A 17,104-nucleotide genomic window follows, 5' to 3' on the forward strand; every position below is an offset into this window, starting at 1 on the left:
TTCTGAAGGAATTCATGGAGGATTTTCTGGAGGATCTTCAAAAGGAATTTCTGGAGAAATTCATTAGTGAATCCCTGGAGGAATTCGTGAAGAAATTCCAGGAAAAATTCCTGGCGAAATTCCTGGAGGAATTCGTGAAGGATTTCCTGGAGGAATTCCACGAGAAGTTCTTGGAAGAATTCCGGGAGACATTCCCTTATGGTCCTCTGGAGAATGTCTGGCAGAAATTTCTAGGGGATTTTCTGGAGGAATCCTTGAAGGAATTCCTGGAGGAATTTTTGGAGTTCTTACTAGAGAAATTTCTGAAAGAATTCCTGGAGGGTTTCTGGAGGAATTTTTAAGGAATTTCTGAAGAAATTTGTGGATGAATCTCTAGAGGAATTCCTGAAGAAATTCCTTGAGAATTTCCCGGAGAACTCCCTGGAGGAATCCATGGAGAAATTCCTGGAGGAATTTCTCAAGGAATTCCAGGAAGAGTTTCGTGAGAATTTTTGTTTAAGTTTTCTGGAGGAATTCATGGAACAATTCCTAGAGGTATTCCTGCAAGAAATATTGGAGGATTTCTAACAGACATTCCTAAAAGATTTTTCCTAGAAGAAATTTCAGGACGAATATGAAGAGGAATTGCTGGAGTATTTACTGGAGAAATTTCTGGAGGAATTCTTTTACGGAATGTCTGGAGAAATATATGAGGCTGCCTGGAGAAATTATTGGAGGAATGTCTGAGGGAACACCTCGAGGAATATCTGAAGGTATTCCTAGAGGAATTTCTGGAGAAATATTTTTGAGGAATTTCTGAAGAATTTCATGAATGAATCCTAAAAGGAATTCCTTGAGAAATTCCTGGAAAAAATTTTGGACAAATTCCTGGTGAAAGTCCTGGGGGAATCCGTGGAGGATTTCCTGGAGAAATTCCTTTAGGATTTTCTGGAGGAATCCGTGGAGCAATTCCAGGAGGAATCACTGGAGGATATATTTGGGGAATTCTGGAAGTCATTCCTAGAGAATTTTTCCTAGAAGAAATTTCAGAAAGAATCTCTGAAGGAATACCTGGAGGAGCTATTTGAGGCATTTGTGAAGAAATATATGAGGCTTCCTGGAGAAATTACTGAAGGAATGTCTAACTCCTCGAGGAGTTTCTGAATTCTGAGGAATTTTCTGAGGAATTCCTGAAGAAATTCAATAATGAATCCTTGGAAGAATTCCTGAAGAAACTCCTGAAAAAAATCCTTAGATATTCCAGGAGGATTCCATGGAAGATTCCCAGGGGGGAATCCTCGCGGAACTCCTCAACGAACTCCTAGAGGAATTCCAGGAAGGATTCCGGAAGAAACTTCTTTAGGATTTTCTGGAGGAATCGATGGAGGGATTCCTGGAAGAAACCCCTAGAGGAATCTTGGAGGGATTTCTGAAGAATTCCTGGAAGGAAGCCTTCTCCATATTGGGATGAAGTTGTTGGCAATGTTAGCACCACAGCATGTTGATATCCCTTCTTGGAAATACATATTGCGTGTTACATCATGATTCTATTTCGCACCATGATCATATATTGCACCATTATTGTAGTGAGAAATCTGGTTGTTTTACGAAAGCTTCTAGTAAGTTTAATGAGAATTAATGATGACTTCTAGGAAATGCATGCACGCTTCTGAAGGATAATGGGAGGATTTCTGGGGGATTCAAGTAGTTTCAGGAAAATTCCAATGGTTTCAGGGGTTTTGGGGGCAATTTTATGGGATCTCCCTGACAACCTCTGATAATCCCATAAAATCCCTACTAATCCCCTGGAAGAATGACCTGTAGCTTCCTGTAGTTGTACCTTCTCTCGAATCCTCGATAGGATAGCAACATTCTGTCTTCAGAAAAGTTGTTCAGAACAATAATCAATTTGTCGTAATGCATTTCAGAGTTCGAAATTTAACAACCACCTGGTGTTAATTTACATAATCACTTCCGGCGGAATTTAGGAAAGAGTTATTCAGGACGTGCTGCTGATGTACAAATAAACTTTTAGCACTAGTTTGGTGTGGCATGCGAACGAAATTCGGGCAAGACAGGGATTCTTCTGAGACTTTGATTTATTTGATCATTCCTCCAGAGAATTCCTCCAGAGATTGTCATTGGAAATTTACATGGATTTCTTCAGGAATTTCATTGGGGAATTTATCGGATATTCTTCGCACATCTCTCCGGTGCATGTATTACTCCAGAAATTTGTCCAGTGATCTCTTCAGGAATTCCTGTAGGCATTTCTTGGAAGAATCTTCCAGGGATTCCTTCAAAAAATAGTTAAAAAATTCCTTCGGGAATTCTTTAACAGATTTCTCAAGATTTTTTTTTTCGGAAATTTCTTCAAAAATTCTGAGAATTCTTTAGAAAATTCTTCCGGAAAGTGCTAAATTCTTCTAGATTCTTTCGGCAATTCTCCCAGAGATTTTATGGGAATCCCTTCATGGATCCCTTCAAGGACTCTTTCGACAATCCTTCCAGTTCTTTTTTTATTGCTCTACATTACCACTGGAACTGGGCCTGCCTCTTTTTAACTTAGAGTACTTTGAGCACAACCACAGTTATTAGTTAAAGGGCTTTCTTTGCCTGCCATTGCATGTATATTATGAGTAGGGGTCTCCAGTTAGCCTAGCAGTTAAGGCTATGGATCGCCATTTCGGAAATGACGGGTTTTATTCCCGTTCCGGTCAAAAACATTTTCTCGATTTCCTGGGCATATTGTTCATGCAATGGCAGGCAAAGAATGCTCTTTAATTAATTACTGTGGAAGTGCTCAAAGAACACTAAGTTGATGAGAGGCAAGCAGAGTTCCAGAGGGAACGTAGAGCCATAAAGAAGACGCTGAGGCAAGTTCACACTATGCCCATGGAGTCGAGAAAAATTTCCCGACCGGAACAGGGAACGAACTCACCGTATGCGGATAGGCGATCCATCCATCCTCTTAATCACTAGGCTAACTAACGACCCCACTCTGAATCCATCAGGGATTTCTCGCGAAGTCTTCCAGTGGTTTGTTAGCTTTTAGGGATTAGTTCGGAAATTCTTCCGGGATTTTTTTCAGTACTATTTTAGATTTTTTTCTCTTTCGGAAATACTTTTAGTGATTCCGTTGGGAAGCCCTCGACAGTTTTTTTTTGCAAATTCTTCCAGTGATTCAAGGCTTTTTCCAAGGATTTCTTCAGAGATTATACCCAAACTCTGTCCGAAATTGCACTAGGGATTCCTTTGGGGATTTCTGCTAGGATTCGCTTCGGTTTTTTCTAAGATTTCTTCGGGAAGTCCTTCAGTCAGGAATTCCTCCTGAGATTCCATCGGGATTTATTAACTCTAGTCGTGGATTGGGGTCGTTATAACCCCTAAACGTGCACTCGGTCAGCAAGGTGAGTGCCAGACCCTTTGTAAATTGGGTTGTTAAGTGAATAAAATATTGCTATTTTCCAAAGCCTAATCGAAAGAGCTCATTTTTCTGAGCATAACGTGATTTTATTGGATTCCAATATCTTTGTTTTGATGGTTAAATTAACAAAACAATTTTAATTTTCGTGGACAGAATGACAGTTCAATCGATAAAGTGACAGTTCGACCCGAACAAAAAAAATTCCCATACAAACTTTAAATGCATTTTAAAAATAGTTCCCGGACTCCAAAAATTATGAAATTTTGGATTTCGAATAATTTTTGGGCGATTTCTGCAAAAACGAAAAACATTTTTCATCTGGGAAAAAATAGGAGATACCTTGGTCCATGCTCTACATGTGCACGAAAACCGTTTTTGAAAATATTGCTTTGTTATTTTATAAAAAATCAAAAACCAAAAAGTGAGGAAATGGATTCAGTTTCGCCTTAAGATATCTACACGGTAGGCCCCTACAGCCACAGCTGTAAATTGGTGGGTAACGGTTTCGATCCCCGGTTACCCGAGGACTTTTAAACTTTTCGTAACGGAAATTTGTTTGACATCCTTTAATATTGAGTATCTTCGTGGCTGTCACACGATATCCCCCCGACCCGGTCAGGCTAAGGCCGGGGTGGCCTCTGCTGTACATAGTAGCCGCCTCCATTCCACTCGGTCCATGGCTGTTTGTCTCCAGTTCCGCACTCTGCGTAGGGTCCGTAGATCGTCCTCCACTTGGTCGACCCACCTAGCTCGCTGCGCTCCACGTCTTCTTGTACCGGTCGGATGACTCTCGAGAACCATTTTAGTCGGGTTGCTATCCGACATCCTGATGACGTGACCCGTCCACCGTAGCCTCCCGATTTTCACGGTATGGACGATGGTTGGTTCTCCCAGCAGCTGATGCAGCTCGTGGTTCATTCGCCTTCTCCAAGTCCCGTCTTCCATCTGCACTCCGCCGTAGATGGTACGCAACACCTTCCGTTCGAAAACTCCAAGGGCACGTTGGTCCTCTGCACGTAGGGTCCATGTTTCGTGCCCATACAGAACGACCGGTCTAATCAACGTTTTGTAGATGGTTAACTTCGTGTTACGGCGAACTTTATTCGATCGTAGAATTCTGCGGAGTCCAAAGTAGGCACGATTTCCTGCCACATTGCGCCTCTGAATTTCTCTGCTGGTGTCGTTGTCGTCGGTCACCAGTGAGCCCAAGTACACGAATTCTTCAACCGCCTCGATTTCATCACCGTCGATATGAATTCGGGGTGGCGGGCGCGGTGATTCCTCCCTGGAGCCCTTTGCCATCATGTACTTTGTCTTCGACACATTAATGACTAATCCGATTCGCCTGGCTTCACTCTTTAGTCGGATGTACGTTTCCGCCATCGTCTCAAATTTACGAGCAATAATATCAATATCATCGGCGAAACCAAGCAGCTGAACGGACTTCGTGAAAATCGTCCCACTCGTCTCACGATATACTCATGCGAAATGGTCATTGGCAGAAAAAGCGCTCAGTTATTAACAGAACACTAAACTGAGAAGCATGCTTTGCCCCAGTGACGACGTTACGCCAAGAAAAAGAAGAAAAAAAAGAAGAAGAAGAAGCTATCTGCGTATATGAATTGGCATGCAACAGTTTATAGAACTTACATAACATTTCCGATTCATACCGGTACTATTACCTCAATCACCAATAATTTAAGGTTGATATCTGTAAAGAAATGCCAACAATCGGCTACCACTCCCGGTGCCCTTATGATGTGCGAAGGACGCATGGCAATAACTTTCCATAACAAGATACTTCCATATCCAGCAGATACAATAATCACCATGGGGTCCACTCTGGGTCCATCTCTTTTCCCATCTCTTGCGATCAATTCACTTGTCACCCAGCAGCAGGGCGCCGAGTATCTTGACCTGCAGCAACACCTCATTCACCATCCAATTGTGCTTATGACCTCCCATTAAGGTGAAACGGGACGCCGTGTAATTTTTCCTATCTTGCCTCTCTTTCTAACAATTTGCCTCGCGATTTTGAAGATGGTAATCTCGAGTTCTATTGCACTGAAGATGATGAAAAACAATCAGCATGTGCAGTGCAAGTGAGCATACACAATGATAGGTTTTTGTTGCAAAATATGAAGTAGAATCTGAGATTACCATCTTAGTAGCAACAGAGCAATGGCGGATATTTACCCGACCGTCCCGTCCGCCCTTAACCCGTGCCGAAGCACAAACAACAGAAGGGGCTCATTTTAATATGCTGTTTCCGTTTGCATTTTAAATCGATACTAAGGCCTTTATTGGGCCGATGGGGTTCGTTTTCAGAGTGGTGTTGACTGTATCGTTCGATGTGACATCATCGATCAGTTTCGCGGAAGATTTTATCATGGTCAATCTGAATGCCTATTAGAAGTGCATAACAAAACTGATCCAATGATTTGGAAATATCCACTCAATGCAGGAAAAAGGTTTAGAAAATGAAAGTTTACTGATGAACAACATTTTTCAGGAATGCTTTGGCGCCCAGTTCATCTTAATATGCATGAGAAACTTATTTACTGAATGGACCATTTGTTCATTCAGATTAACGTTGCAATGCTGCAATTTAAGTTCGCAACACTCTAACTCCAATAAAACTCCTTCAACCTTTTAAAATGTCCTCTAGTTCGTAAAATAAACATTTAAAAATTCTGCTTAATTGAAAAATTGCCAAATAATCGCACATGTAGCCACCAAACAATTAACTCATCAGCTCACCAACAAGAAGCACGCCTGCTCCATTCAACCGTAATTGTTCATTGAAAAATTTGAACCATTTAGATCCACCAGCTTCGAGCCACCCCTCAACAGCCACCCATCCCATCCCAGTAAAATAATTGAATGGGCTTTGAACGTAAACATCGATTCTTCGTGTCAATCTCCGCGGCCTGTTGGTGGCAGCCAGCCAGCAGAAGCACCGAGCATCAACACCAGGCATCAAACATCCATAAAAGCAAGTCACGATCTTTTCCCCCGAAAAAAGGTCCAGATCGGGTTGCTGAAGAAACAGGTATGCTCTGCGTGCAAATATGAACCGGGTCGTCCACCAAGCTGTATCGCAAGGTCGTGGCCGGTCTTCGGTGGAGCTGGGGTAAACGGTGTAAACGTACCGCACAGGTTCGGAAAAGAACTGTAAATAGTGAATGGACAACCTGGAAGCGTTCAACACAGTTCTAGTCTCCAAAAGTTCCTACCTTTTGCTACACTTTCACATTTGCTTTACATTCATGCTTACACACTTACACAGACTAATGTAACTATGTGCTTTCAGGTGGTAAGTTAAATATGTATTGAACGTCACAAACACTCAGGTAGCAACGATCTTTCAAATGATGAGTTCAATATCTCTTAGGAGAGGATCTCAAAGAACTTTCTTGAGCAACGGTCATCTAATTTATCCAGGCACGTCTGCACGTCTTGAAGCCTTTCTGAATCCCCCTCAAACGCCTTGGAAAGCCTCAGAAAACCCGAGAGCTGAAACGCTTTTAAATCGCTCTAAAATCCTTCTGGATCTATCCTAAAGCCTGTGAAACACCAATAATGCTCCAGGAACCTCTCCAGGTCACATATACCAATCAACTCAGTTCGACGAATTGAGATGATGTCTGTGTGTGTATGTGTGTGTATGTATGTGTACAAAAAAGGTCACTCACTGTTCAGGCAGTTTCCATTTGCCGATTTTTTGGATTATAGCTCGAATCGAACCGAAATTTCACCGCATTGTTTGCTTTTAAAAATGATCCGGATCGGTCAAGGCGTTCCGGAGTTATGCCCATTTCAGTGATCCGGACCAGCACCGGTAGAACTGGCCGTATATAACACTGAACCCAGCCACCTCTAGCGACACATAAAACTTCGCCGATTTTTGTAACCGGCCCAAAATTCAAGATGGCGGTCAAAAATTCAAGATGCCGGCTGTTTAATAGAGTTTTAGGCTCTAAAATCATACAATATGGGTATATTTGATGTTGGAAAGTCATCCGGAGTCAGAAAATGGCGACCAGAATATCCAAGATGGCGGTGTAAAATACAAGATGGTGGCTTCAAATTCAAGATGGTGGCTGTTTAATGAAGGTTTAGGTTCTAAAACCATGCAATATGGGTATATTTGGTATGAGGAAGATGTCCGGAATCCAAAAATGACGATCAGAATATCCAAGACGGTGCTCTTAAATCCAAGATGACGACTCAAAATTCGACATGGCGGCTATTTAACCTTTAGCCATGTTTCACCTTTGGAAACGGGCTTGGTGGTCTAGTGGCTACCGCTTCTGATTCGTATGCAGAAGGTCATGGGCTCAATCCCGGGCCCGTCCCTTTCATCCTACTTTGTATCTTTCTATCCACTTTCTCTCTATCTTCTCTACATATACAACTCATGTATATTCATACGTTCATAGCCATCGCTAGAACCAGAAACGAATTTAAAAAAAAGGCGTTTCCCTCCCTTCCAACTTCCACTCACAGCAAAGTGTATATAACGCCTACAAGTTATGCAACCAAAGCGTGCTGTGTCGCTTGACCTTATTCACCTTATTCACCACACAATCTATTACCTTACGAACACTATAAATAACCCCTATCCATGGATCGCATCACCGACCCAACGGTGACTCCCAGATCTCCCATCCTTTCCGTCTCACAAATACCCCAGTCCGTGCTGGTTGTGGGGATGCAGAGGTAATCTCGGTCTTTAGTAACAACAACCAGCACACTCTAACATTCCTTTCCCTTCCCAACTGACTATAAGGACGTGGCCGGCGCCGTTATTGATCCAAAATGCATGAGCTGCTAAAATTGCACTTTGAGAATAAGTGGAGTGTCCCAACCCTTATTCATTTGGATCTCAGTGCAATTGGTACCAGCTCAGATCAATCACGAAGGAGCAACCATTGACATGTATAGTCAGATTTGATCGTGATCGTTTGATCGTTTATCCATGTTTCACCTTCGGAAAAGCACAAAAAGGGTCATAACTTTTTTGTTTTTCGATGGATTTTGTAATTTCATCAACTTCCCGAAAAACTCTTCTAGTTCAAGATTCCGGGGACATGCGTGCCTGGTCCACATGGTTGCGGAGTTATTCCGGATTGTCTTGGGTATCAAAATTGGCCATATACTTTGCAAAACGTATACCTCAAGATCCCGAAGAGGTAGAAGTATAGTGTCTTCGGCGAATTTGTTTAGCAGGTTAAGAACTATCTGGCAACGGCGACTTTGGCTCGCGATTCGGCCGCTATGAGGTGCCGGTGTCAAAAATGTTCAAACCCTCATATCGCAGAAACCTGATAAGATAGAATGTTGTTGTCTTTAGCAGAACTATCTGATAGTAAAGTCTTTGGTTTGGGATTTATTCCCTATGTGGCGCCTTGTGTCTTAACAATTCCATCACGTATACCTCGATACCCCAATTAGCTGCAAGCATGCCGCTTTCAGCAGGCTTAGAACTATTTGGCAGTGGGGTCTTTGGTTCGAGAATTGTCCGCTGGATGGCGCCAGGGTCAAGAATGTTCAAACTTCTGTGTCTCTAAATCCTGATACGATAGAATGATGCCGTCTTCGACAAACTACTTCAGCAAGCTGAAAACTGTCTGATAGTTGAGTCTGTGACTCGTGATTTATTCGCTAGGTGGCACCTTGTGTAAAATTGGTAAACACGTATATACTCTGATGAACTAGAAGCATGGCGTTTTCTGCAAAATTGCCAGGTTGAGATCTAACCGACAATGGTAACGCTAAGTGACACCAGCAATCAAAACGTTCAAACATTTTTTCTCAAGAATCTGAAAACGGCCAGAAAATTGTTCTGAAAATTAAGAGAAAGTAGGCGGACGAGTACGGTGGTGCAAGAGCCATTTTTTACACCGTCTTTGACCCTCTGCAGACAAATTTTGTCCCCCCACAATATTGCTTCTTTTGCTCCGTTTTTGCGGGAATTCCACCGGGAATTGATCCAACAATTCCACTGGGAATTCCTCAAGGACTTCCTCCAGTAATTTCTCTATAAATTCCTCTGAGAAATCCTCCAGAAAATCCTTCAGGAATTCCACCGGGAATTCTTTCGAAAATTACTCTAGGAAATCCTCCGGGAATGTCTCCGGGAATTCCTCCAGAAATTCCTCAAGGAATTCCGCTAGCACTCCCATTAGGAAATCTTTCGGTAATTTCTGCAGGAATTCTTCTGGGATTTTTTACAGCTATTTCTCTGTGCGTTTCTCCAGGAATTCCTCCGGATTTTTTACCAGCGTTCCTCTGAGAATTTCACTGAGAATTGTCCCAGGAATACCTCCATGAGTTCCTCGGGGATTATCTTCAGAAATTCCTTCAAGAATTTCTCCAGGAATTTTTCCAGGAGTTCCTCCGAGAATTCTGCAGGAAAGTCTCCGGGAATTTTTGCGGGAATTTCTTCAGAAAATTCGCCAGGAATTGCTTCGGAAATTTCTTCAGGAAATTGTCCGGGAAATCCTCCATGAATTCCTCTGGGGATTCCTCCAGGAATTCCTCCGAGAATTTCTTCAGGAAAACTTCTATTTTTTCAACAAATTCCGCTAGGAATTTCTTCAGAAAGTCTTTCGTAATTTTTCTTTCTCAGTAAACTCTCTGAAAATTTCTCCAGAAAATCCTCTGGAAATTTCTACAGGAATTCCCCCGTGGATTTTTCCCGGAACTCCTCCGGATTTCTTTAGGCCTCCCATCAGGAATTCCTCCGGTGATTCGGGAATTTATTCAGGACTTCTTCTAGGACTCTTTCAAGGAAATCATCCGGGTATTTCTTCAGGAATTTCCTCCAGAGATTTCTCCAGGAATTCCCTCCGTGGATGTTAATAGGCATGAACTGTGAAATCTCTTATCTGAAAGCCTATGAAGTCCACTGAAATTCTAAAACTCCCCAAAATGGCTTGAAACTCCTCTGAAACACTCTAAAGCCACCTGAAAGAATGTGAAGCCCCTCAAAATACCCGGAAACTACTCTGGAACCCTCTGAAACACACAGAGACAATTTAAACCGCTCTAAAACTTCTCTGGATCTCTTCTAAACCAGTGAAGCATTTTTAACTCCCTGTGAACCACTGAAGCTAACCTAAAACTCTTGAAATTGCTCTAAAACTTCCTGGAACTGACTGAAACGCTTTGAAATGTCTTGGAACGCCTAAAACCCGCCTCTTCGAACCTCGAAGCCCTTTAAAATCCCCGAAGTCCGCGGAAAACCCTAATAAATGTCCTAAATCATCTTGAAATGTCTGTGACACCCCTTTCAACCATCCTGAAACTCATCTGAAAGGCTTTGAAATACCGTAACATTCCTGAAATGTATTGAAATGCCTTGACACACTCTTAAATTCCTTCGGAACCCCCCTTAACCTTCTTGGAGCCAACAGAACAACCATAAAGCCTCCTAAATGCCCCATGAAACCCATTGAAATCGGCTGAAACGTTCTGGAATGTCATAAAACGCCTGGACATACTTCTGAAACCCCTTGGAGATCACCTGAAAGTTTTTGAAGTCTTTCTCAACTTCCGGGAACCAACCTGAAGACCTCTGAAGCTCACCTGATCCCCTTGAAACATGCAGACATGTTTTGCCGCAATAGTATTAACACTCTGTGGTATTAAGGGGGCTTCAGGGACATTTCAAGGAACTTTAATTGCAATTCAGAGGATATCAGGAGCCTTTAAAGGGCGTTACAAATGCTTCGAGGGGCGTTTCAAGACATTTCAGAGTAATTTCAGAGAGTTTCAGGTGGTTTCAGGAACATTTTAAGGCGTTCCTAGAGGTTTTAGGGGCGTTAGATAGTATTTCAGGGGCGTTTCAAGGGGTTTTTAGGTGTGTTTTAGAGGGTTTCTGGAGCCTATTCAAGGCGTCCAAAGGGATTTCAGAGCCATTTCAAATAGATTATGATGATTTCAAGTGCGTTTCATTGGGATGACGGAGGTTTCAGTGGCGTTTCGAGGAATTTCAGGTCAGGGTCGTATAAGAGGTTTCTTCTTCACTCTTAAATTCTCAAAATGCTTCCAAAATCCCCCTAAACCCACATGAACCTTAGTGACGCACCCGAGACCCTTCGAAACCCCCGAGAATGCCTGCGTAATAGCTCCGAAATCCACTGAAAATCCTTTGAAACTTCCTGATATTCCTCTAAGACCCCCACGGACCGCATGTAACGTACCTGATACACGTTGATACTCACGATAATGCCTCCGTAACGTCTCTGAATCCCACCAAAGATGATCTGATCCTCCTGAATCTCCCTAAAACTCGCTCGCACTCCATGTAACGCACCTGAGATCCTCCGAAACCCCCAAAAAACTCCTCTGAAACCAGCCTAAAATGCCCCGAGACTTCCTGAAATGCATCCGAAACCTCCGTAAGATCCACGCGGGCCCCATGTAATGTACGTGAGACTCTCGGAAACCCCCGAAAACGTACCTGTAACGCCTCTAAAGCCCGTTGAGAACCCTCTGAAACTCTCTGCAATGCTTTCGAAAACTCCCTCAGACCCCCTAAAATCCCCTGAGATCTCCTGGTAGGCAGCTGAAACCCCTCGGGAACCCCTGAAACGCTCCTACAAGTTTTCTTTTTTATTCCCTGTAAACACCCTCTGGATCAACCCTGGACGTCGTTGCAATCATGGTGAACAGGCTTGTAAACATGCGACACTTTTCACTGCCTTCGTTTCGTTGTCGCGGTCGGGTGTCAGCTTGCTTTGTTCATTCGAGCGCGACCGCTACCTCTTACACACAACACGAGCGGCAGAACGAAGATCAATAAACAAAAAGTGGATCAAATCATCGTCGTCTGACACGATGACATTTGTCTAATTCCAGCTTTTTGAAAGATTTCAGTCAATTTTGATTACGATTGGTATAATATTAGTTTATCTGTGTGTGATAAATCGATTACGACACATAAATGTATCCAAAACAGCTCTCTATATGGGAAAGACAGGAATAACAAAAACCGAACCATCTCCCGAAGACGCAATCGTGGTCAAGCGCATTCATTCGACATTTTTGTTCCATACAGTAGTTTGATCGCTTGTGTTGCGAATGTTGGAGACAAAGGCAGCCGAATATCGACGAAACGGTGTCAAAGACTGTGATCGCTAACAAGACTGATGGTGAATATCAATCGTCATTTTTCAAAGGTAGTCCGCACGGTGCTCCATTTATCGTTATTATAAAATAAAATATACCATCAAAACCTGAAACGCCATTCTTTTTATTTATCTATCCTACACCTTTGGACAAATTTTTAAAATCATCGTTGGGCGAAATTTTGAGTTACGCCCTTTTAAAGGGCCTAACCTTCAAAAAATCCAGTTTTCTATAGAATAACACCACATTTCGTAACAGAATCATGAATTAAAGGCATCAATAACAAAAATTATCATGAATAATATTGAAATTTGGTAGTATACATCCATATAAATATCGGTGTCGGTGTTTGTCATTACGTCAATATACGGTAGAAGTTCTTAAGGCCTATAGAAAGCAAACATTACATTGGTGTAACAAATTCAATTAAAAGTATATTGTGTTGTGATTCCATATGTCAATAGATGTTCATATTACTCTCCGTCAAGACGATAGTATTTACATGCTCAGCACCAACATTTCAAAAGGACGTAACTGATCTTCAACACAATATCTTCTCCCATAGCAGATCGAATCTCATCTTTCCCAGGACACCAACAACCACTATCGGAAAGAATTGCATTTCCTCCGTCCAGTAAGTAATTGTACATTGCATCGGAGAGATAAAGGTTTGGTTTCGGCAAGCAGTTTCGCCATTTCGAAATGTTAGCACCAAGCGTACACTCTCTATACAGCAAATCTGCCTTAAAAACAATAGTCAACATTTGTCAAAAATATTTAATATGAGCAACCACAAGTTAGACAAAAAGAAATATATCTGTGTGCCACATATCTTATGTTATAAGAATAGAAATTCAAAATATCAAAAGGCCAAAAGACAAAAAGTCGGAACAGGCAACAAATAATAAAGCATAATATTCTGGGTGGAAATTCTTTCTTCTTTTAAAATATGTATATAAGACCTTTTGTCCTTACTAATTTAACCTTTCTTCGACCTATTGTCTTTCATTTTTTATTCCATTCCTGGAGCAACATTTGAGAAGGGCCCAAAAGGTTTTGTGCCTTTTTTCGAAATCGCTTCGAGGGTCTAACAGCAGCCCACCCACGCAAATGAACACCGTTATCCGAAAGACCGATGTTTGCTCTATCTGAAAACTGTCTTAGTTTGTGTGAATAAGTTGATGGGGGCTCAGGAGCGACGTGTGAAGTCATTGTTTATCAATGCTTGTATGACCTTTTCAAATGTTGCTCCAGAATTTGTACGATTTATCTTTTCAGCTTCAGCATTTCAGAAGGGCGTAACTGGTTGATGATACAACTCCTTCTTCTATGGATGTAGATTGCAAGTCACCTCTGTAATGTAAGCCATCAAAAGAGGAGCATTCTTTTTGTCTAGAAGTGCTACGCCACAGCTATGAAAAAAGGTGTTGTTTTGGAAAGCAGTTACGCATTCTTGAAATGCTGAGGCTGAGATGACAAAATGTAGAAATGCAAAAAAAAAATCGAAGACAATATTGCGTGTTTCGCCGTAGATTATCGCACAAAAATGTTCAAAATCGCTAATAGATTGTCGCCAGTACATCATATCGTGTCCGTGTCTTCTACAATAAATGCGGATAATAGCTATTGATTGACCGCGCAGAAGACACTGAAACGATTAAATGTAACCGCGCATATCCATTTACATTTTTGCATAACTTTGTGCGATAATTTTTCTTGTAATGTATAGTAGGTCGTAAAAAAAAATTGTAGGGACAAAAGGTCTTACCTACATGTTAAAAAAAACGGAAAAAAAATCATGCAGCATTTCATGTGTGATGTTTATGCCTGATTCGACTTTTTGTCTTTTGGCCTGTCAATGTTTTGGTTTTCTATGCTTTTAACTTAAGCCGTTTGGCACACAGACATATTTCTTTTTGTTTAATTTGTGGTTACCCATATCTGACTATTGTTTTTAAAGCAGATTTTCTGTATAAAGAGTGTATGCTCTTCATATATCGCTGCTAACATTTCAAAATGGCGAAACTGCTTGCCGAAACCAAACCTTTATCTCTCCGTTGCAATGTACAACCACTACTGGACGGAGGAAATGCAATTCTTTCCGATAGTGGTTGTTGATGTCCTGGGGAAGATGAGATACGATCTACAGCTATGGGAGAAAATATTGTTTTAAAGATCAGTTACGTCCTTTTGAAATGTTGGTGCTGATATGCATGTGAATACTATCGCTATGACTGACAGTAATATGAACATCTATTGACATGTGGAATCACAATAAAAGATACTTTTAATTGAATTTGTTACACCAGTGTAATGTTTGCTTTCTATAGGCCCTAAGAACTTCTACCGTATATTGACGTAATGACAAATTTTGATAGAAAATGCACTCCACCGATATTTATATGGATGTATAATACCAAATTTCAATATTATTCATAATAATTTTTGTTATTGATGCCTTTAATTCATGATTCTGTTATAAAATGTGGTGTTATTCTATAGAAAGCTGGATTTTTTGTAGATTAGGCCCTTTAAAAGGGCGTAACTCAAAATTTCGCCCAACGATGATTTTAAAAATTTGTCCAGAGGTGTAGGATAGATAAATAAAAAGAATGGCGTTTCAGGTTTTGATGGTATATTTTATTTTATAATAACGGTAAATGGAGCACCGTGAGTCCGAGGTATTAACCTTAAATATTTGAAAAAGAGCTTTTTTCCGCGACTTTCTTGTAGAACTGGTCTAGCTGCACAAGTATTTTTCATATACCATATTCGCAGGTTCAACTTCTAGAATGAGCTGCAGATGATTGAATTTAGTAATGTCGAAATGACATTTTCAGCACTGGCTGATACTGCAGCTTCAATTTCGGTTTAGTTCTCAGGTTGCGCATTTCACCCCACTATTCCCCACCTCAAATGAAAGTGAAACAACTCAAGCGGACATTCAAGTGGAACGTATGAAGAAGTGTAATTCATTTGAACTGCTCATATCAACAGGTGTTTGGATTTTGGCAATAAACAGATTTTTGGCGATTCTACTATTCTAGTACGTGTAATGGCCGCCATGATGGTTGTTGTATCCGAGAAAATGAGATGCACCACCGTGGTTGTAGCCATGGGTGGTCAACAGTGGAGCAGCAGCATGGGTGGCATATGTGTTCTGGTGGTACAGCTGAGGCTGGGCTAGGGTCACGGTTTTGGTGGCCAGAGGAGCGGCGTAGGCTGAATGCCCGTAACTGTTATGGGACAGGGCTGGAGCGTAACCGTGTCCGTAACCGTGACCATAGGACAGAGCTGGAGCGTAATTGTAGCCGTGGGAATAAGCCTTGGTCAGAGGGGAGGAGTATGAGTGGACTGGAGCAGCCAAAACTGGAGCAGCGTGGGCATATCCATGACCTAAGGATGGTGAATGGCTGTGAGCGAAAGTGCTGTAGCCCACGGCTGGAGCCGAGGAGTAATGTACTCCATGTGAGGGTTCAAATCCAGCGTATCCAGCGCTGGCATAGGCCAGGGAAGCAATCAAAAGGATAATCTGAAATATAGAAGAAAAGTTAAGTGGAATTTATTTCATTTAAGAGGGAAAATCTTCACCTTGAACATTTTGATGTATCTTTTGAGATGATTACTGCTGCACAACGATTGAAACAATGATACCGTTTCAGCCAAAACTCACGATATTTATAACGGTCAAAAACATTAGTTCACGTAATAATAAGTAACACTGAATGCCTCAAACTAGTGATAAATAACGCTCAGCCTATTTTTTTCCACTACTGGTACGTCCTTCAAATTTCGATTGCACGGTTGAACAGAGACTGCCTGGTGAACATCGAAGAAGCAACTTTCCGAAAATTTATTCTTCCCCTTTATTGCTTGCGTTGCTTTTGCTCTACATTCTGCTGGAAATGTCAACCGGGTTACTTTCGTACGCGTTACGTCTCTACAGGCTAGAATTCACTATGGGAACCTTTCTTCCGAAAAACAGAAGCTCTTAGCCCAGTATAAATATTAAGTGCAACGAATTGCATTCGGTGTTTGGAAGGGAATCTTTCGTGTGAATAGAAGCTTCTCAGTTGCAGTTCTTTAAACATAAGCCCAAGAAATGGTTATAAAGGCAAGCCTGGCTCTTGATCACTGATATTAATTCAACGCTAATCTTCATCTTCACATTTTACAGTTGATAGTCATCTGCATATGGGTGGTGATCGCTTTCACAGTGGCAACAGATTCATCCATGCTGACGGCCCATTATTCTTCAGCACCATCATTTAGCTACAGCATGTTTACCCGCAAATATCCTGTGCCAACGGATAAAAGCTATGCGCTCCAGGATGAAGATCAACTTGCAACTGAAGCTGTGGAATTTTATAACTTTGATAGTAATAGTCACTTTAAACAATTACCTTACTTAAGTGCGGTCAATAAATTTTATCCTCAATATTGAAATAAATATTTGAATTGTTCACTATATTCGCTGTGATGATCTTTCAAATAAATTTAAAAAAAAAATACCGTGTTTCCCCAATGAAATGGCAGTTTTAGTTTGAAATACCCATTCGT

General features: G+C 41.4%; 1 protein-coding gene across 1 annotated transcript; it reads right to left on the reverse strand.

Annotated features, from left to right (window-relative positions):
- Nucleotides 1-14,427: 14,427 nt before the first annotated feature.
- On the reverse strand, nucleotides 14,428-16,640 carry LOC115268261 (uncharacterized). The gene is made up of 2 exons (XM_029876305.2): nucleotides 16,136-16,640; nucleotides 14,428-16,076 (listed from the first exon to the last, which is right to left on the reverse strand). Exons 1-2 carry the CDS (start codon nucleotides 16,142-16,144, stop codon nucleotides 15,588-15,590), a joined length of 498 nt encoding a protein of 165 aa, XP_029732165.1. The 5' UTR covers nucleotides 16,145-16,640; the 3' UTR covers nucleotides 14,428-15,587.
- Between the last annotated feature and the right edge of the window lie 464 nt (nucleotides 16,641-17,104).

Source organism: Aedes albopictus, chromosome 3, assembly GCF_035046485.1.
Source record: "Aedes albopictus strain Foshan chromosome 3, AalbF5, whole genome shotgun sequence".
Classification (NCBI taxonomy): domain Eukaryota; kingdom Metazoa; phylum Arthropoda; class Insecta; order Diptera; family Culicidae; genus Aedes; species Aedes albopictus.